Below are 21,212 nucleotides of genomic sequence, written 5' to 3'. Positions count from 1 at the left end.
TTTTTTTTCTAACATGGTGTCTTTCTTCCTATATATATAACGATTCTTTAGCGAAAACAGAATTATATACATATACATATATATACACATACATATAAAATGCGTTTATGAATTTTGGCCACAAGGTGGTGCATCAGCACATTTAATTAATAAGAGTTGTAGTTGTAAGAGTTGTTAAGAGGGCAGTGCTCAATTTCGCTCCTCTGTATTATTACATATTTATTTCCATGAACCAACAGATATGCATTTTGGATGACAGCTGTATCCCATCATTAGACTCTAATGAAGAATAAAACAAGATAAAGCAGAAATATGCCTACGTCCCTGTCATTGGTCATGTAATATATTAAAATCAGTGGGGGTGGAGTGTCAGTTAGTCCCTGATACTTATGTCTCCCCTGTCATTATGAGCAAACAGGACACCAGTATGATAAAGACTTTAATAGGAAACACTTCAAGATCTGGTTTTACCGCCATTGCATATTTATAGTTTGCAGCCTATGAATGATAAGAAAAAATATACATTAGCTTGGAAAAAGTCTTTTTGTTTGTTTCTGTAAATGTGTCTTTATTTGTAATCTTCCTACATAATAACGACGTCCCGCGATACCGAAATCTGAGCTTCAGAGCACGAAGCATCAAACGGGGTATCACGGGGCAAAAACACAGAATATGAAGAATCTGTCCGAGTGGTTGATGAAACGGCACATGTTGAACTTTAGTTCCTGTTGCCATGTTTACACGGACGTGGGCATCTCCATCTGGATCAGCTCCACCGATCCTGGACCAGCCCCACCGATCCTGTATCAGCTCAGCTCCACCGATCCTGTATGCAGCCCCACCGATCCTGGATCAGCTCAGCCCCACCGATCCTGTATGCAGCCCCACCGATCCTGGATCAGCTCAGCCCCACCGATCCTGGATCAGCTCAGCCCCACCGATCCTGGATCAGCTCCACCCAACCAATCCTGTATGCAGCTCCACTGATCCTGGATCAGCTCCACCCCACCGATCCTGTATGCAGCTCCACTGATCCTGGATCAGCTCCACCCCACCGATCCTGTATGCAGCTCCACTGGTCCTGGATCAGCTCCACCTCGCCCTGCAGGTTTCATCGTGAGGTTCTTCAGTGTGAGCGACTTCCTGGTGCAGGACAGTGTGCGTGTTCCGACTGGGACATGACTCAGAGAGACGCGAGGACGAGGGACAGGAGCAGGTAAAGCCGCACGTCCGTGTCTGATGCGGATACTCAGACCTCCAGCGGACGTGTTGGTCTGATGTGTGTAATCAGACCTTCATCTCCACCGCAGGCTCTGCTAGCAGCCCAGCTAGGCTCCTCCAAACGGGACGGGCGTCCGGCGGGAGGTACGTGTTTGATCTCCCCTCACACGGCTTAAATACACCCACACACACTTGTTTGTTTGTTTGTTTACGCAGGAAGTAAACACATTTCGCCTAAAACTTTGTTGTTAGTTGTTAATCGAGGCCTAGTGCAGCCAAACAGACTGTTGACAGACTGGTCATCAACGCCGATAACGCGCTGCTATTGGATGGAGATATCCGATCCAGGGCGCTGATTGGCTGCGCCGGACTGTCACTCACGTATCGGGCGTACCTCTCGCCCGTGTGTGTGTGTTCGCTAGTTTACTGAAACGGTGTCGAATGAGCTCGTGTTTCCAGCTGCAGTTTAAAATTTCGTGTGATATAATGGACCAGAAACATTTGTTTAAAGCCCGAATCTCATTTATTGATCTGTTTGTTGCTGTTGTGGCGATCCGTCGCTTTTACGCGCGGACGCCACCTCGCGCGCGCGCACGCGCGAGAAGCTGCAACGCTGGTGTACCCGCGCACGTGCACACCAGAGCTCCCCGTTCAGAACCACCGGGTCTTTGGTCTTTGTTCGTCATTACAGGAGAAACATCTCTCCTAAATCAAATGCTTTGGTCTCGATAAGCCGAAATTTAGGCGAATCACTAAATATGTAAACGATCAGAAATGAGATATTCTAGGCGAGAGTGCATCAGCTTCTCCAAAGTGTTTCCAAGCGGGCTAGACTCTCAAATGTCTGAAACCGCATCTAAGTGTTTACTGTACGCCAATTTATCGATGAAATCACATGGGAGGTGTCATTTTAAAGGTGTGCCGGATTACTTTAGCAAAACAGCCATTGCACATAAAAATACAGGCTTGCACGAGTGACGCAAGCGATAAAATAAGCAGTTCTGTTGTTTTGCTGTAAGCATACCACAGTAGGCATTTTCTACGCAAAACCTGCAGACGATCCCTCTTACACCGCTCACTGGTACAGTGAATGTTTATTGGGAGACGTGTAATGTAGGAAAGCGGGCATTACATTGGGGGATCATTTGGTGAGGTAGGGTGGGCTGCTTTGAGCCATAGCGACAGCAAGGATAGCAGCTGGTACGTTGCTGCACTCGCATGATCTAAGACATACTTGTTTCCCCAGCACACACTCATATACACTCCCCTCCCACCGTCCACCAGAGAGTGCTCGGTTCTGGTCCTGGATGGCCAGACTCCAACAGGTTGGTGATCACCATGCTTACATCCCCACCACCTGAACCTAGTAATTAACTCCACCAAGTTTCTCCAAAGGCATTGTAACAAAGATCGTCCTTAAACAGAGCACACTTCACTCAGAACACTCCCATTTAAGATGAACTCCGCACTGCAGATCTTTTCGGAAAATGGGGCCATAATGTGTTTAATCAGGTGCGTCTGAGACTAGCGTTCGCCAGTGCCTGTGGACCTGTGCCACAGAGGCACCTCTGGCTTAAGCCCGAAACTTCTTTTTTTGTTAGGCTGAAATGAAACTCACAGAGACACACAGCTGTAGCCTCCTGATGTCCTCGTGGCCTTCAGAGGAATGCCCACAGCCTCTACTGAAGCAAAGGCAGGAAATATCAGTTTTGGCCTTAAACTAAGATAGTGAATTGGACACACACACACACACACACACATTGAAGATTGGAATGTGTGGCAAAGACCAGGTTAGTATCAAGTTCAGCCATCTTCCTGTTTGTAGTGTGGTATCCAAAAGTGTTCTTGTCAGCACAGGGCTGAACATATGGAGATGGTAATCTTAATTTAAAATCTCTTTTCTACCTCCCCCTCTCATTTTCTTTTTTCCTTATCTCTCTCTCTCTCTCTCTCTCTCTCTCTCTCTCTCTCTCTCTCTCTCTCTCTCTCTCTCTCTCTCTCTGAAATGTTTTATTTCATCCCCTGCCATCCAGTTTTGTTTCAAATTAGACCAAAATAGACATTTAATTGATATGTGCAGATTCATCTCTACATGGTGTGTGTGTGTGTGTGTGAGAGAGAGAGAGAGAGAGAGAGAGAGAGAACATGGCCAGTCCCATGGACCTTCACCATATCCTGTTAACCCTCATCAGTATGAGTGGAGCTGCTACTTGTACAGTTATTACTGTTATTACCCTTTACTACCCCCGGCCCGCTTTTCCGCCCTGGTCCCATTACCCCAATTTGTCACACACACCCGCACACGCACAAAGGGAGAAAGTAATGCTCGCAGTACTGTAATGACAGCTCTGTGTGTGTGTGTGTGTGTGTGTGTGTGTGTGTGTGTGGGGGGGGGGGGGGGGGGGGGGGGGTAATATATTAGACTTCAAAAAGAAGCGGGGTGGGGGGGGGGGTGTCTAGAGCAAAGGGGCAGTGTGGTGGGCCAAAGGAGTCCATGTGGTTCACTCACAATCACAACCTGGACATACTGACCCGGCGTAGATAGAAGACCTCAACGCAGAAAAAGTACTTTCACCATAAAGTTTTCATTGTGCGGAAGGGCTGTCTGAGCCCGAGGAATTTTTCATGGGCTGACCATGTTGACCTTTTTTTTAATTGCTCTGAGTCATTATTTCAGTTTCACACCTCAGATGCTCACGGAATTCTGTTTATCTGCTGATTCAACATTGTGTTGTTTCCCTTCGGCCTGCGTCATTGACGTCGGTGTTATGTCATTGTTGCAGCGTTAAACAGGTTGCCCAAATGTGTTTTTCCCCATCTAACCAGTCTTGTGGTGCTACCCGTGCTTTCGTTTTTCAAAGCATTGACTCAAAATCACGCTGCGGTTTTTTCCACCTTGGTACAGCTTCCGTGGCATTTGGTTGTTTTAATCACTTTCGTCTCACTGCTGCTGTGCTCTTTGCAGGTCATGAGTGCTTTGAAGAGAACGCCTGCGGAGAACAGCCTCACCTGGACTTCACCTGTGTGCAAAAAGCCGGCAACACAGTATGAGTGAGTCCTTTTACGCTTGCGCACACACACACACACACACACACACACACACACACACACACACACCGAGTGGGATAGGCCTCTTGCTGGTTTGGTCATATGGCAAAAAACGTAGTCAGTGTTTTGACCGACAGCTCGAATCCAGCTGTGTGTATGTACGTTTTGGTTTGTGGGTCTGTGTGTGTGTGTGCGCTCAGTAGTGAATCATCATCATTTCATCATCATCTACAGTATAACAGATGTACAGAGAACCACTTTTGACTGCCACACATCCATGTGGAAGTGAAATTAAAGGTGGAATAGGCCAGAACAAGACGTATAGCGAGAGCTTGTGTTATCAGGGAAGATGGACCAGGGATCACAGCTTAGGGAAAGACGTAGAACTTCAATGTTCTTCTAACATTCACAGATAAAAGACACCTGAGACATCAGAGTACTGTAGTTCTCAAAGAGAGATTCATGCATTGCAAGTCTGTCCAGCAGATACAGACTGACGGGTCTAGCCATGCTACAGCAAATCCCTGGGAGAACCTGGCTCACACTTCCAAACTCCACACAGCCACAAACGGCATTTCACATGACTAGACTGAGAATGCTTATTGATATGAAGCAGCTGGACCTCAGAGAGTCATCTATAAAGGAATGAAAAGGGCTGTTTTGGCTTAGATTTCATCGACTGGACCACTTTCACTGGCAGGGCCCGTTCTCATGCCAATATTCTGGAATGACTTTTCAACGAGCACAAATGTTGTGATGTACTGTTGCCTCCTGAGTTATGATCCAGCCAAATGCATATTTCCCAGTCACAGCAGAGATACAGAACAAGAGACAAAGAAGCACACTACCTACCTAGAATCTACCCATAATTCCACAGTAAACTCCGCCTCCCATGCCCCCCCCAATCAGTCAGCTAACTTTCAATCATCCATTTGGACTTCTACTGAGGTGCTGTGTCCACTGTGTGTGTAATATATTTATAATGAGATTCCAGGGCACCATTTTGTGAATTTGCTTATGGAGCTTTCTCCGTGGCCTCTTGCAGTGCAGGAATAAGTGTTTGTAAGTAGCTGAAAACACCATGTCACAGATGAATCTGTGTAGCACTGCCCAGAGGTCCATCTCGTATCCTCTGATGTTTGTATTGTGTGTGGAGGGACATTGCTGCTAGATAATCTTTCACTGCTACAACTTACACAAAGAAAATAGGATCAAACATCAAAATGTGTGTGTGTGTGTGTGTGTGTGTGTGAGCGCGCGCGCATTTGCGTTAGGTCAAATGTTCCTTCCTCTGAGAACTGTTTAAAAGCTGTAGCATTGTTATTATCATCATTCTTTCTTGTACTGAATCGGAATAATTCACTCAGCAGTTGTTGATGCTGTTGAAGCCAGAAGCCCAATATGTGTGTCTGTGGTTGCAGTGGGACGTTCACATGAACCACAGGTGAAGTGCAAAAAGAGTTCATTGTTTCTTGATCTGTGTGTACACACCGGTGAGCAGTGTACTTTACGGCACCAGTATTGGCTGGCTGGGATTTTGGGTAGCGCTGTGGTGACACCTTTGAAGAGATTGTACTGCTGCCTTCTCAAACACATAAATCATTTTCACACATGTAAGAATAAAAAAAAACAACCAAAATACACACTGCCAGTGTCTGTGACACAGGAAGGTTGAGGAAGTAGGAAAAATGCCATTGACCCCACTGTGTGTGTTCCTAGAAAGTCTCTCTACATAATAACTAGATCTTTGATCTTCAACATCAAATTAACTGAAATGGCCTACTGACCCAAAACAGCAGTTCAACTGAAAAAAAACCTCCCCTATCTGAAATAGCTGCCACTTACACATATAGGGAGGTGTGTGTGTCACAATGGAAAAAGTTAAGAATATTATAATTAAGTCAGGTTAACTCAAAATGGTACTAAAAGTGGCGGAGGTAGAGTTAGTTTGCTTGCTAGTTGTCCTAACTAACTAGTAACAGAATCGATATTCTTGGTATTGGTGAGCATTTGCATAAAAATCTGTCCAAATTAGAGCTGGGCGGTTTACCAGTTTATATAATTGTTCAAAGCGTGAGGGAATAAGTAGTGATTTATAGTCTGGAAAATATGGGTAGCAATCGGAATCGTGGGGGCTCCGCTGTGGCGTGTCGAGGTTGCGTTCCGCTCTTTAGCGCTGTGTTTGTTTGCAGGGTTCAAGCACTTGTACAGCACATTCACGTCCAAATGTAGTCCAAATGTAATTTTAGTTTCTTTTACCAAGTAACTAGATCAGAAGAACTGAGAACTACTTGCTAACGTTATCCAAGTAAAGCTAGAACAGTTAGCTTGCTAGATAAGGTAAACGTACAAATCATTTAGCTAGCTAAATCTAAAATAGACTACTATTTATTTCTCATTGAGGAATAAATAGGTCTCAATGATCACATTGTGACTTTCAGATTTTTGTGATTAATTACTGATGAGTGAATGGTAAAATGTTGTTTTTTCATGTAAAAATGGTCACTCAAATTCATTTTACTCGTATTTCAGTCATTTAGAAAAGATGCCTGACACTTGTTGGAATAAGTATTTATGAATGTTTATATTGTACATAAAAGTCAGTTGTCCTTAACGACGTTTTTATCCAGTTTAAACCACAGAGGTTGATTTTAATTTCAGCCAAAAGCAGGAATTCTTCTTGCCATTTGCAGTTAAGTTTAAACACCCATGTTTTAAAATGATATTTAAGTATTTTAATGTACAACTTTCTTGCCTGGGTGTTTGTGTGGGTAGTTCCATAGTAGTTGTTTGTATTGGACAGCACTGTTTGTTACTGTGTGTTACACTGTGTGTGTATGTAGTTAATTATCGTAATTACCCCCTGCTCTGAGCCCTGGGTGAGCAAAGGCCTAACAAGCATGTGCTAATTACCCTGCCTTGACTCATCCTGCCCTCCTGATGGACAGGTTTCTCGGCCATTTTATGTGGAGTGAGAGAGGGAGCGAGTGAGTGAGACAGGAGAGGAACATTTACTGGTGAATATTCTGATTTAGGTGAATGAATGTAGTTTCTGCTTCCATTGTGTGATGGCAGAGTCACTTGTGAAATGTGGAGAGGGGTTTGGCTTCTGGCTTCAGTGATCTCTCCCGGAGAAGGAAAGATCAAATAAATATTAACATTAACAAAAATGGATAGAGGAATTCTTAAAATAATGTTTATTATCATTTCAAACGCAATAAACTTGGATAAAAATAAGTTAAATAAACATGGATAAATAATAAAAAATGGCTATGGGTCTGTAGTGCTGTTTCTCTGGGTGGGCTTTCTCTGTGAACTGTGTCATTTTACTTAAACAGGTTAATGTTTTGCTTTGTGAATATTTGCACAGACTATGTGCAGCAGTTTCTTCGGGTATAAACAATGCTGTAGAAAAGTAGCTTTATCTTCTGTTTTCTCTCTGTCTCTCTGTCTCTCTCTCTCTTTCTGCTACTTCAGTGTTATGGCACAAACAATATAGGTGGAAGTAGTGAACAGATGAGCCATATAAAGTTTCTTCCATTTCTTCCGTTGTTGTGGCTTACTGCATGTGTGAGGAATAGGCTTTGTGTGGACACTACCCTAAATTGACCACACGCATGACTCCTAAATTAATCACACACACGGCTCCATGTAAAGTCCATAATGTCTCATGTCGCCAGTCTCTCCGTATGTCTACATGATGCTATGACAGTGAAATTAAATGAGTTAAGAGCAGAAAATATTGCTTGTTTTTTATTTTGGTTTCAATTGGCAATGGTGGTCAGGGCCATGGTGCTGCCCCCTGATGGACCCAGCAGCCCTGCTCCTCTGACCCAGTTCTGAAACCGGTCCTCTACAATGCGTCCTTGTTTTCTGCCTCCTTGTTGTCAGAGGTTCTCAGAGTTCATTTTGGAGTTTACCTGTTCTTCACGTCATGATTCTGCAACTCCACATTCACACATTGAGAAAGTAGCTGTGACTCTCTAGATGTAAAATATGGTCATGTTCTTCTTCCTCTTTCTCTCTCTCTCTCTCTCTCTCTTTCTTTCTTTTCCTCCACGTTGCACTGCTCTCCTGCTTTCCATGAACGTGTGTGTGTGTGTGTGTGTGTGTGTGTGTGTGTGTGAGAGAGAGAGATGGATGTATGGATGCAGGAAGGAAGCTACTCAGCAATATAATTGCATTTCACAGTAAACACTGGGACTAGAGGAAATGGACCGACTGGCATGTTTTTATACACACACACACAAACACACACACACACACACACACACACACACACACACACACAACTCTGCTTTCTTTCTTGCTCACCAGTCACTATGGCTTTCTATTGAAAGACTGTATCTACACACGGGTACAGTGGACTGTATCTACACACGGGTACAGTGGACTGTATCTACACACGGGTTCAGTGGACTGTGTCTACACCCGGGTACAGTGGACTGTGTCTACACCCGGGTACAGTGGACTGTGTCTACACCCGGGTACAGTGGACTGTGTCTACACCCGGGTACAGTGGACTGTGTCTACACACGGGTACAGTGGACTGTGTCTACACACGGGTACAGTGGACTGTGTCTACACCCGGGTACAGTGGACTGTGTCTACACCCGGGTACAGTGGACTGTGTCTACACCTGGGTACAGTGGACTGTGTCTACACACGGGTACAGTGGACTGTGTCTACACACGGGTACAGTGGACTGTGTCTACACACGGGTACAGTGGACTGTGTCTACACACGGGTACAGTGGACTGTATCTACACACGGGTACAGTGGACTGTAACTACACACGGATACAGTGGACTGTAACTACACACGGATACAGTGGACTGTAACTACACACGGATACAGTACACTATCCCACTCAGCCTCCCTCAGTGCTGATCTCACCTGCCTTGCCAGATGTTCTACAGATGAGATTAATCACAGTTCTGAGCTGCACAGATGAGATTAATCACAGTTCTGAGCTGCACAGATGAGATTAATCACAGTTCTGAGCTGCACAGATGAGTTATTTATTGACACTTTATTCTAGTCTTGGTTCCCCACACAGACCCAAACACACAATATGGAGGTGTCCATTAAACTACATATTATTGTGGCTATTACTACAGTATTACTACCGTAATCTGTTGAGGCAGTACTATCACACAGCAGCTGTAGCTGTGCACACATTCAGTCCTTACAAAGAGAAACACAAATCACTCTCAGACACAAGTGCACTGGTGCTGGATAGAAGATTAATGCTTCCATAAATTCTCCTTGCTCCCATGAGTTTGTAAACGTCCAACAGGTCAATGAAGAAAGTGGCATATTTTTTTGCCATATAGAGACCAGGAGCATCTCCACTTCAGCCAAGGGGTTTCATTGGTTATTGTTTACTTTATCATATCCCACTGACCAATGAGTGCTGCCTGATGGGTTGCTGTGGCAACGCAGACCTGCTCTGTCGGTCAAGTCTGTAGACCATTGTTTAACGTTTGGCCTGCACCAAGTCTGAGATTGTACAAGACGTTCTAACAGCAACAAAGAACATACTGAATCTGACATTGATCCCTGGAACTGGAGTGGTACGTTGGAACATTTAGACAGGAAATAAAGGTAGCAAACAGGAAATGACACCAGGAAATTCTGTTACTCTATTTCACTATCTACTTCCACAGATACATTAATCTCTACCCTCTTATCTGCCTCTCTCCCCCTCTCTCCCTCCTTTTCCAAAGGCACTATGCCAGAGAGTGAATAAGTAATGGAAGAGAACTTCATGTAGTAATCCTCTAAACAAGCCTTTTGATGTATGGTTTTAATTTTAGACCTGCTTTTATATGTGCAGAAGGCAGCTAGGCTAGCTGATTCTGCATACCCATCAAATGGCCATGTAGGACACCATCTTGCTTTACTCACAATGTCCAGATGTAATATGATGAAGCCAGTCATGCCCTAACACAGTTATCAGTCTCCTTGTATTAATACTCTAAAGTGCGGCTATCTAGACCTGCGGCACTGGAAAACAGCCTCAAATCACTCCCAGGACTCATCTAAGACTACGTTTCCTCTGCATTGTGCACACATATAGTTAAAAGCTCCCTGTCATGGAAAACTGCATTCACCTCAGTTTTCTCACTTTATGTAATATGTAAATGTTAAAGTTTCAAAACTCCTATAGCCCATACAGTCTAATACGAGGCGGCCAACTGAAGGAGACCTTATTACCGTAATATTCCATCCAGATTAAAACCACACTAACAAACTGCCTGTTAAAATGTAAACGTTCAAGAGAGATTGGAAAATACCCATGTTCAAATTAATTTATGTTTTACATAAATGTTTAGGATACACACACAGGAAGAGCACAAAAGCACGAGTCCTCGGTAGTGTAGCCCCTGGACTCGGACTACAGCCGTGGAAAAACAAAAGAAAAAAACTGGAGAGTGACATTCAGAAAGAAAAGGGAAGCCCAGCGTCCCGGAGCGAGGGAGGAAGAAGAGAGTGAGAGAAAGAGCGTGAGACGGCCCTTGCGGAGAGGGGACAACGAACGCTATCAAAGACCTGCATTCATGCAGCTTTGGCTAAAATTAGCTGCCAGCCCCCAACGCTGAAACAGGAGTGCAGTCTTGTGTTTTCCTGGACTGATCGTACCATTTCATTCTCTGTTCTTTTTACTCCGTACAGTGTTTGGTCTCCGAAACTTTGAAATGCACTCTCAAAGCCTCAGTCAGGAAGAGCGGAAAGTGCATCGTAGTCGTGCTGGTGAGCTCTCCGTGCTTACCCAGGGTGGTGAACGCTAGTGCGCTCGTGAATGTGTGCAGCCTGCCTAAATATATTCTATGTTACCCTTTATATAATCGTCCCTAACCTTAACCAACCGTAAGCAACATTTAACTTAACCCTGCCCTTAATCAAGCCTACACATTACTTACCAATCAGTCAAGAGAAAATACGTTACCCAGACCATCCCTTCTGGCCATTTAATCTCTCATCTATTTTTTCATACAAACTTGTGTTTAACAGAGTTCAAGAGTCACAAAGAAGTGGAGATGTCAAGGTAGTTTGTCACCCACAGAGAAAGAGCTTCCTCTCAGTAATTCAAACGTCATTGCTTGATAAAGATTCTCCCAGATTATTAGCCTTTAGGGCCCAGTGCTTCATTTCTCTTGCCTCCCCTGTAATGAAGAGGTTATTGTGGGTTGTGATGAGCTATACTTAAGTCATCAATTTCCAATCAGTCTAGCACCATCCTGAGAAAGTCTCCCGCTAATATTGCCCTGTCTCGTTAACCCTGTGTCAATGCAACCGTGGCTTATCTTGGAGACCGAAATCATTGCTGTAATTAGGAATCTTTATCCCTGCACTTACGATCTTTATCTCCCCCTTTTGTTCTCCAACATCTGCGTCTTTTTCTTCTTTCATTTATCAGAACCTAGACTATGTGTCTTGTAACCTTACATTGGATATATTTGTGACTGGGTTATGAGAATATGATAAAAACAATACACTCACAGGTTGTTTGGTTCTGGTTTGATTTTCAGAAAAAAAAACAAGGTGTGTGTTATTACACTGTTAATTTGTCTTCCAAGTCTGTAGTCTTGTAGGTTTCAAGGTTCTTCTGAGCCCCGCACAACCGAGTGCTTTCTAACCCCAACACATCCAGGTAAACTCATTAGTACTGAAGAGTGCATGTTGGGTGTTTGATGCCCTAGTGTCGGTGCGGGTAAAAGGGCAACACTGTAGCTCTTGTAGCGCTGCCAGTCAAGGTCTCTGATGCGGAGAGACCCTACAAGTGACCTCCTGTTCCCCCCTGCCCTCCAGCTCGGTAGCTGCGTGGGCAGTGCGGGGTCGTGGCGTGGGGTCGTGGCGCGGGGTCACGCCGGGCAAACCTGCAGAAGCGCCTCGCCACTGCACACGCTCAGTTGTGTTCAGTGTTTTTTGGCACTGGGCATAGGGAGGGATTTTTTTGTAGGATTTCAGGGTTGTAAGCTTTGCAGGAAGATTAGTGTTGCGGCAATGTCATTTTGCGGTGAATTCCAGAGAGGAGGAGACTAATGACTTTTGGAGTAAGATTGATTATGGACTGTGGATTCCTGTGCAGTACACACACACACACAGACCCACAAACCCACCTGACAAAGTATTGTCTCTGAGTCATGAGAGCACACTGTCCTTGAAAGATAATTGGCTGCAAAAAAAGCAAAAAGAAGAATTGTGTGCTGTAATTGGGATTGGCGCAAGCGTAGTGTGCATGTACATGTACGTGAATCCTGTCTCATGGCTGTGTGTAAGTCTTTCTCACATGGTTTATCAGGGTCGTTGTGGGCTTATTTGTTTGTGTGCACACGTATGTGTGTTAGTGTGTGTGGCTGTTGAGAGGGGCATGTCTAAAACTTGTGAGGGGGGGTGAGAGTGGGTTCGTGCCCAGTGGCTGCTTACTGTTGTCATGATCTGAATTCTCAGAAAGGGAGCAAGCTATTGCAGCCGGTTGGCATAGAGGTTTCAGAATGCTCAGCTTGGTCTGATTCCCAGTGTAACAAGCGAGAGTGTCCCCCATGGCCCCACCCCCTACACCCCATCTCAAACGCACTCCATCAGATCACAGAGTGATCTCAGTGGGAAACGTCATTAAATGTAGCACAGCACAGCCACAAATGCCATCATCTGTCGCGTTTGGAAGAGGAAGTTCAAGTTGAACATCGATCGTTGTGTGTGTGTGCGGACGTGTGTGTGTGTTTATGCGCGTGTGTGTGTGTGTGGGTACATTGGTAGGTGACCTGCGGGTTTCCAAAGCTTTGCATGGTAGAATAAGGAAAGAAAAATACATTTGTGAGACCATGTGTACGAAACACACCCCGATATTTTTCAGTCTCTGAGGGGTAAGAGACCTTCGTTCATTTAAGACCCCTCGAACTAAACACATCAGGAATGCAGAAGGCAAATGAGAGAAAGAGAGGCAACGAGAGAGAGAGAGAGAGAGAGAGAGAGAGAGAGAGAGAGAGTGGGCTTAAAGAAACCAGATAGCCAGAAAGAAAGAAAGATATGGGAGAAAGCTAGAGAGAGGGGGGTGTGGAGAGCGAATGAGAAGGAACACGTCTGCCTCTGTGCAGTCTGCCTCTAGCACCGAGAAGAAGGCGGCAGTGTGTGTGTGTGTGAGCAGAGGAAGACCGCACGTCTGCTGTCTGATTCGCCAGCCCGTGTCTGATTCGCCAGCCCGTGCTGGGAAAAGCACATGCGAGGTGCTTGTGGGGGTTTTGAATCAGATACTGAGATTTGCTCTCCGCTGAAGCCGTTGGGGGTGAAACGAGGACACGATATGGAGTCAAAGCCGAGATGAGCTGAATTACGGAAACTGCAGCTGAACTTTGGGTGTGGACTGATTGATCTTCAGCAGGAAGCACTAGGAGGACTGGGACATGTTGCACATGTTTGTTCTGGTGCAAAACTGAATGGCAGAAGTTAATCAGGACTGTTGGAACTAATGGTCACACTTTTGCGGCAGGGTGTGTGTATGAGTGTGTGTGTGTGTGTGTGTGTGTATCTGTTTTTGACAATGTTGGAAGCTTTAAAGAAAAGCCATCAGCATTGAAGCTTGGACTTCTCCAACATGTGTGTGTGTGTGTGTGTGTGTGTGTAGCTGTGTGTGTGATGTCTAGTTCCGTGTCTGGTTGGGATGAGGCCACTCGGGGCTCCGTGGACGACCCCTGCCCCACCCTCCACGTGCCTCACCCTTGACCGTGTCCGTTTCTCCACCCTTGACTCCACCCTCAGCTGACCATGCAGGTTCTACAAGTTGTCAAAGAGCTGGTGTCTCCATCTCGCCGGAGAGCTGCCTTCAGGTTCGCAGGTGCGTGGACGGGGTGTGTGTGTGTGTGTGTGTGTGTGTGCTCTTTAATGTTTATGGAAAACACCAAAGTGAGTATGTTTGAGAGACAGACAGACAGACAGACAGACAGACAACCATCTTCCTGTCTTAGCAGTATTTTTCCTCTTTGTTTCAGCATGATGAGCTGCAATTATTTCAGTGATTTCACGCTTGTTAACACCCATCGGGTGCAGACTTCATATGTCAGTGTCTGCATAAGGGAGTGAGAAAAGAGTGTGAAAACTAATAAGAGATTTGCTGTGCGTGCTTAGGAAGACTTATTCCAGTTGACTGTGTGCAGTTAGAAAGTCTGCTATAATGTACTGAACCAGACGTACTTCTAAATAGTGCTTCTAGAGACCGTTTTTCTGCTTTCGATTTTAAAACTGATTTTAATCTCTGTAAATGAGTCTGCAGTATTGACTGATGTTTCTTGAGAAGTCTCCTGTCACAGATCAATGGAGGTTAAAGGAGACCGCCTGGATCACATGGGTCACATACACACACGGGCTCCATTATTTGCTGCAGGGTCTTTTATTAAAATAATGTTGTGTGTAAAATGAGGTGTGTGTGTGTGCGCACTTTGCGTGGTCCTTGATTGCTGTCTTTGCCGTTTTCTCATTCTTCCTTCTCCTTCTTCACATGCACTTCTGGCAAGCGGAACACCAAATTACACCTGCCAGGAGCATAAAGGGCGATGAGGCTGTGTGTAAATGTAATGTGTGTGTAATTGTAATGTGTGTGTAATTGTGCGTCTCCGGTGCAGAAACATGAAGCCGGTGAGCCCCGCTGAGCTGATATCGTCGTGTTATGTCCGAAATGTCTCATATATTATCAGTGGATATTTGAAGTGACATTTAGCGCCGATAACCACGGTGGTGAGTGTTGCCCGTGAAAGACGTTGATGGTCTACCGACCAGCACAGTGTCCAGACCGTCGGTGTCCTGCTCTTGTTTTAGGATAGACGGTAAAATATGGTTTGCTGGTCTCGAGTCGTTTTTGTGTCCAGCTGTGGTTTGGGTTCAGGACTGATGGACTCTGGTGCTGGTTCGGGTTCAGGACTTAGGGACTCTGGTGGGGTTTGGGTTCAGGAATGATGGACTCTGGTGCTGGTTCGGGTTCAGGACTGAGGGACTCTGGTGTGGTTTGGGTTCAGGACTGAGGGACTCTGGTGCTGGTTCGGGTTCAGGACTGAGGGACTCTGGTGTGGTTTGGGTTCAGGATTGAGGGACTCTGGTGTGGTTCTGGTTCAGGACTGAGGGACTCTGGTGTGGTTCTGGTTCAGGACTGAGGGACTCTGGTGCTGGTTCGTGCGTTGCTGACGATATGAGGTAGTTTGACATTCTCTGGTTAATGTGGTAATACGAGTTGTAGTGTGGGTTAATTATTCACCAAGCCAACCTCCTCCCCTCTCTCTCTCTCTCTCTCTCTCTCTCTCGTTTTGGCTAGCTCGGTCACAGCCTCATAATGGATATTCTCTCTTTGTCTGTCTCTCTCTCTGTTTATTTTTCTTACTGCCCCATATTGCCCCCATAGCATGTAATAGGTAAAGCCCACAACAGAAAGTTTTGATGTTGCATCTTTCAGCAGTTCTGAGGAGTGAATATCAGTTTTCTAGACTCTTTGTTTTAGTAGTGTGTGTGTGTGTGTGTGTGTGTGTGTGTGTGTGTGTGTGTGTGTGTGTGTGTGTGTGTACGACAGCGTGAAGGAGGCGGGGTATATTGTAGATTTGGTTGTTCTAGTGCAGGAATGTCCTGTACACAATCATTGGATCAGGCAACATATTGAAACAAAGAAGGCAAATCAGTAATACGATATTACACTATTATTGTTGTGAATTTTGTATGTTGTAGCTGTAATATGCCATTCAGCCTCAAAAGGCACTTTTAATGCCCTCAAATGTATTTCTTTTTGCCTAGTTCTAATGATTTTTGTGAAAAATCTTTTTTTGTTGGACATAGAAATTGCCTATGCACTGACTAAGAAAGTCTTTTTCAGATAACTCTTCCTATAAAATCAGAAGCTTTAAATGCTTTAAAACTGGTTTGATATGAGCCCAAAAGGATAAGTATTACTTACACAGTGGGACTAAGGTATTTGTAGTCTCTCTGACTCTCATTTCACTAGGCTTTCCTACATATTGGGGAAGAATTCAGAAAATTCACAATGAGAATGTTCGGTCTTGAAACTGTGAGATTAGCACAGGAGACTTGCCCGTGTACCTTATCACAACATGTTTTATTTACATTCTTTAATTAAGGTGTGTGTGTGTGTGTGTGTGTGTGTGTGTGTGTGTGTGTGTGTGTGTGTGTGTGTGTGTGTGTGTGTGTGAGAGAGAGAGAGAGAGAGAGAGAGAGAGAGAGAGAGAGAGAGAGAATGAATAGCAGCTCTTGGTTGTAATTGTGATTGTGGTGTTAGTAAGGAGTGTGTTAGAGAGAGTAGCATTTCTTGTTTGCTAGGCAAGCTGGCATGTAGTGTGTGTGTGTGCGTGTGTGTATGAGTGTTTGTGAGTTAGGCAGACTGGTATGTAGCGTGTGTGTGTATGAGTGTTTGTGAGTTAGGCAGACTGGTATGTAGTGTGTGGGTCTGTACACTGACGTCTCTAAAGACAACAAACAACTGTATTGTTGGAGTCTCCCTCTATTGGTCTTTTCTTCTCTCTTTCTCTCTCTCTCTCTCTCTGTCTCCTCTTTCTCATCTCTCTCTTTTGTTTATCAGTTGCTGGATAGTTATGTGAATCGTGATCTTTTTCTCTAAACCTTAGACTCTAGAATCCCTACTTGAATGAAACCGTAATGAGGATGACTGAAATACTGTCTTAGAAAGTGTTGAGCAGAGTATGAAGGTGAGGTAACGGTAGTCGGCGTGCATGTAACACTCATGAGGACTGAAAGGCAGAGTCTTACTGAGGAGGCACAGCGAGAGGGCGAAGGAGGTAAGGACTAATGTCATTGACTGGCCTTTTAAAAGATCGATACGAAAGACTTCAAAGATCGATGCTGTGACATCATCACATCAGCCGTGTTGAGATCTGGAATAATACAGCCATATGCAGTCGGGATTTACAGTTTGGATTTGATATCCGAATATCTTTTATTAACACGTGTGGTTGAATATGTGTGCGATATGTAGCTGTTGGATTTTTACCTGTTTTACGAGTCCGTGTGCAAGATTTGTAGACTGCGTTGTGATGGAAGGGTGAGACAGGTCTTTGTGTGGTCCTTGAGCTGTCTGCCTGTTTCTGTCCCTTTGTTGCTCCTCTCCTTCGCTGTGTATGAACTGAACGAGGGAACATGAGGAGACTGACGAGCTTACAAAGAGCCCCTCACAGTTCCCTGGGAGTCCGTTAACGTATCCTCGTACAGTGTAGGAATTACGCGGAAAAAACCGAACTTCCACCTGGAAGCCTTGAATCACAACAGAAAGTCTTAAAATGAAAGACAATAATATTCCCAGAGTGTCGGTACAGAATCTGATGAGGAATTTCAGTGAGTGTAGCATGAATGTGATTCGCTTGAAAATGTTCTAGTCCCTGTTTTCCAGTTCACGGCAAAGAAATGTTATGTATTGTCACCTTGGAAACCCATGTGTCTATGAAGCCCATATATGATGCTAAAGTTCCTATGTGTTTAGGTTTTGCACACTGAGCTGTGGTTCAGATGGCCAGTGTCTGCTGTGGCCACCATTCCTCCTACTGTAGCTCTACCATCCGGCACAGTTCAGTACCTCCCCCAAAGGTGGTGGTCTTATGATGCCAATTAGTTGGGTCCAGCGAGGCAGTTCTAGGTCAGAACCTTGCTGTGTAAGGAGCTAGGTCTCTGAATTAAGACCGATGATGGTTCGTGGAATTGAAAGATTAATAAACTAGCTCTAGATCTTAATCCAAGATTCAAGATTTGGCTTCAAAAGCGAATCCATCAAATTGTGTGCGCTCACGTGTGAATGTAATAGAGAGTGCACACGCTACTGGGTAAAATTAGAAGGGGCCAGCGATCTGAAAGTGCCGATTAAAATAGCTCCAGAATGTCTGTTGGCCTCCTCCGAGCCCGTTTGATTCTTTTGTTTGCAAGCGTCACAATGTCGGTGCGTGTGCGCATGTGGGTTAAGTCGGTGTCTGACGGCATGCGCGCGCGTGTGTGTGTGTGTGTGTGTGATTTGAATGGAGCGAGTATAAGATGGATGGCACTCGAGGTGAAGTGTCCGTATGAACAGAGGACTCTCAGTCTTCACGGAAGCCCTAAGACTGATCATTCTGCCATCTCTCCAGCCTGGTTCTTGACTCCAGGGTCTCTGCAGTCACTCTACCGCTGTAGGGCTTAACTGTTACTAAGGAAGTGTCAGGCTGTTCCGCGTCGTGCCTGACCCCTGGGACTCCGTACGGTTTTGTTTTCCATGTGTTGGTGGTAGTGATGTGTTCTCATCAGCGACTATAGGACGACTAGGAGCCACTAGCTCTTAAATTCCATGTTGAGTTGAAATCATTCTGCAATCTTGACCCTTGTGAACAGGATTGCTTCTCGCAACAAATTAGGTACTGACTTGCTGTAAATAGACCATTCTACCTCAACCTAGAGATGCTGTACATGGTTAAGATCTGGGGTTTCTGAAGGCCAGCGGGAAAATCCCTGTCATTCACTGACACTGTTCCTGGAACTGACCTATGACCCTCGTGGCATGGAGTGTTGTCCTTTAATCACCAAATGGTGGTGATGGATGGATGGAAGGAATGGGTGGGTGGGTGGATGGATGGGTGGGTGGGTGGGTGGGTGGGTGGATGGATGGGTGGGTGGGTGGATGGATGGGTGGGTGGATGGGTGGGTGTATGGATGGACAGTCAAAACTGCAGCGTAATGTAATTTGCTTGTTCACTTGCTGTAATCTCTCAGTCAGGCAGCCTCACCCTCTCTCAAGCCATGTAAGTGTACAGATTAGATTAGATTAGATAAGATTCAACTTCATTGTCATTGCACGTTGGCAAAGTAAATACGTTCCTCCGGGGCCTCAGTGTGCACCGCTATTGCAGAGCCGATCAGAATACTGCTTCTGGGTTAAATCTGTGGTGCTCACTCCAGTGACGTTCATGCACCTTGACTGTTCTCTTAAAAACCTACTGCACATTTCAAGTACAGATATCTGCCTCTGGTCTTTTTGGCGGACACAAATCATCTCTTGTCTTTTGAAGCCTCTAGGTTTTTTAATTCATCCAACAACTCCCATTTTTCTTCTCACTGTTGAGCTATGCCTTTGTGCCTTGAAGTTACACAACTTCACGAGCGCTGCTGATGCATAACAGATGACTTCTTCTAAATCCAACCTAAAGGTTTATGCTAGACTACCGGAGTGGATCCCAGAAGACGTGTGTCATATTTTGAGAGTCCATGTTTGGATTACAAACATACTTTGATATGTTGTAATGGTATTATTATAATTTTTAGGCTTTTTAGCTATATATTGATTGAAATAATGAGTATGTCATTTTTAGAAACCACTTGTCGATTTGTTTACCATGGGTGAGTCATGTTATGAATGAAAAGGGAATAAATTATCACCAGGGTATGAATTGAATGTGCTACTATTAGGGTGGGTGGTGAGAAACATTACATCCAGGAGTTAAAGCTACATACTGTAAGCGTAGTGATAAAGGTCCACTGGTATAGTGGGCCCAGTCCACACCCTCTTGGTTGTTATGCCACATGCTTTTGTCATGATAATGATATGATAATGATATGATAATGATATGCTTACGACGACTCTGTTTGCTGCATACAGGCATGTTGGATCATTTGGAGTTGTTTGGACTGTTTTTACTTTTTTCTTTTTACGTGTCCAAAACAGTACAGGACAGATTCAGATGTTGTGAAGGTTGATAACCAAGATCTGGGTTATATGAATCCCTGTCTCACTCTCAGAGGTCCGGCAGCTCTGACCTCAGTGACTAACGAGGCAGAGCGTTTATTAAGTGGCCTGGGCTGAACCTTCATTTGGTAAATGTTATTGAAACAATTACTGTCAACGCTGACAACCATCTGACCTTATAGTGGAAAAACAGATTTTCTGCTTGTCTGCAGCCCTGTAGAGTGGGCTTGTCCTCTCCCTGAAGGCCCTGTTTCACTAGCAGGACTATTCTGTGTGACTTACCAGCACACAACACTCGTGTTTCTGTCTGTCTGAACTGTCTGTGTGTCTGACCTCATTCACTCCTTCATTTTTTGACTGATGCTCGTCATTAGCCAGTAAACAGTTCGGCCCACTGGCTACATAGAAGGAGTTTATCAACTCGGTGTGAGCGTGTCAGGTTTGTCAGAACAGTGTGATCGAAATTCTCACTGACTGATGCAGCTCACTCATTAGGGCAGTGTGGCAGTGGGCGTGAACAACTCCGTTACCCCGGAGACCAGACAGAGAGGTGAGACAAACACCAGCCTGCATAAGGAGTTCATACATATCTCTCACTATATATATATATATATATATGTGTGTGTGTGTGTGTGTGTGTGTGTGTGTGTGTGTGTGTGTGTGTGTGTGTGTGTGTGAGAGAGAGAGAGAGAGTGTGTTGGGAGAGAGAGAGAGAGAGAGAGAGAGAGAGAGAGTGTTGAGAGAGAGAGAGAGAGGGAGAGAGAGAGAGTGTGTAGAGAGAGAGAGAGAGAGTTGGGAGAGAGAGAGAGAGAGAGAGAGAGAGTGTTGGGAGAGAGAGAGAGAGAGAGTTGGGAGAGAGTTGGGAGAGAGAGAGAGAGTGTGTTGGGAGAGAGAGAGAGAGAGAGAGAGAGTTGGGAGAGGGAGAGAGAGAGTTGGGAGAGAGAGAGAGAGAGAGAGAGAGAGAGTTGGGAGAGGGAGAGAGAGAGTTGGGAGAGAGAGAGAGAGAGAGAGAGAGAGAGAGTTGGGAGAGGGAGAGAGAGAGTTGGGAGAGAGAGAGAGTTGGGAGAGGGAGAGAGAGAGTTGGGAGAGGGAGAGAGAGAGTTGGGAGAGGGAGAGAGAGAGTTGGGAGAGGGAGAGAGAGAGTTGGGAGAGAGAGAGAGAGAGTTGGGAGAGGGAGAGAGAGAGTTGGGAGAGGGAGAGAGAGAGTTGGGAGAGGGAGAGAGAGAGT

The 21,212-nt window shown here is 45.1% G+C and overlaps 1 protein-coding gene across 5 annotated transcripts in view; it reads left to right on the top strand.

The window, feature by feature from the left end:
• The first annotated feature begins 865 nt into the window (after nucleotides 1-865).
• usp6nl (USP6 N-terminal like) overlaps nucleotides 866-21,212 on the top strand; it is a 50,997-nt gene continuing 30,650 nt past the window's right edge. Inside the window, exons 1-4 of one of the 5 annotated variants that reach the window (XM_076993737.1) lie at nucleotides 869-1,216; nucleotides 1,311-1,365; nucleotides 4,187-4,272; nucleotides 13,901-14,110. In XM_076993737.1, the coding sequence (XP_076849852.1) occupies nucleotides 14,041-14,110 (70 nt within the window). In that variant the 5' untranslated portion in view covers nucleotides 869-1,216; nucleotides 1,311-1,365; nucleotides 4,187-4,272; nucleotides 13,901-14,040. Of the gene's footprint in view, nucleotides 1,366-4,186; nucleotides 4,273-13,375; nucleotides 13,767-13,900; nucleotides 14,111-16,691; nucleotides 17,064-21,212 lie in introns of those variants that run through there. The other 4 variants (XR_013125966.1, XM_076993741.1, XM_076993739.1 and 1 more) reach the window with 4 other exon arrangements.

Source organism: Brachyhypopomus gauderio, unplaced genomic scaffold (genome assembly GCF_052324685.1).
Source record: "Brachyhypopomus gauderio isolate BG-103 unplaced genomic scaffold, BGAUD_0.2 sc120, whole genome shotgun sequence".
NCBI lineage: Eukaryota > Metazoa > Chordata > Actinopteri > Gymnotiformes > Hypopomidae > Brachyhypopomus > Brachyhypopomus gauderio.
This window is presented reverse-complemented; position numbering and strand designations above follow the sequence as displayed.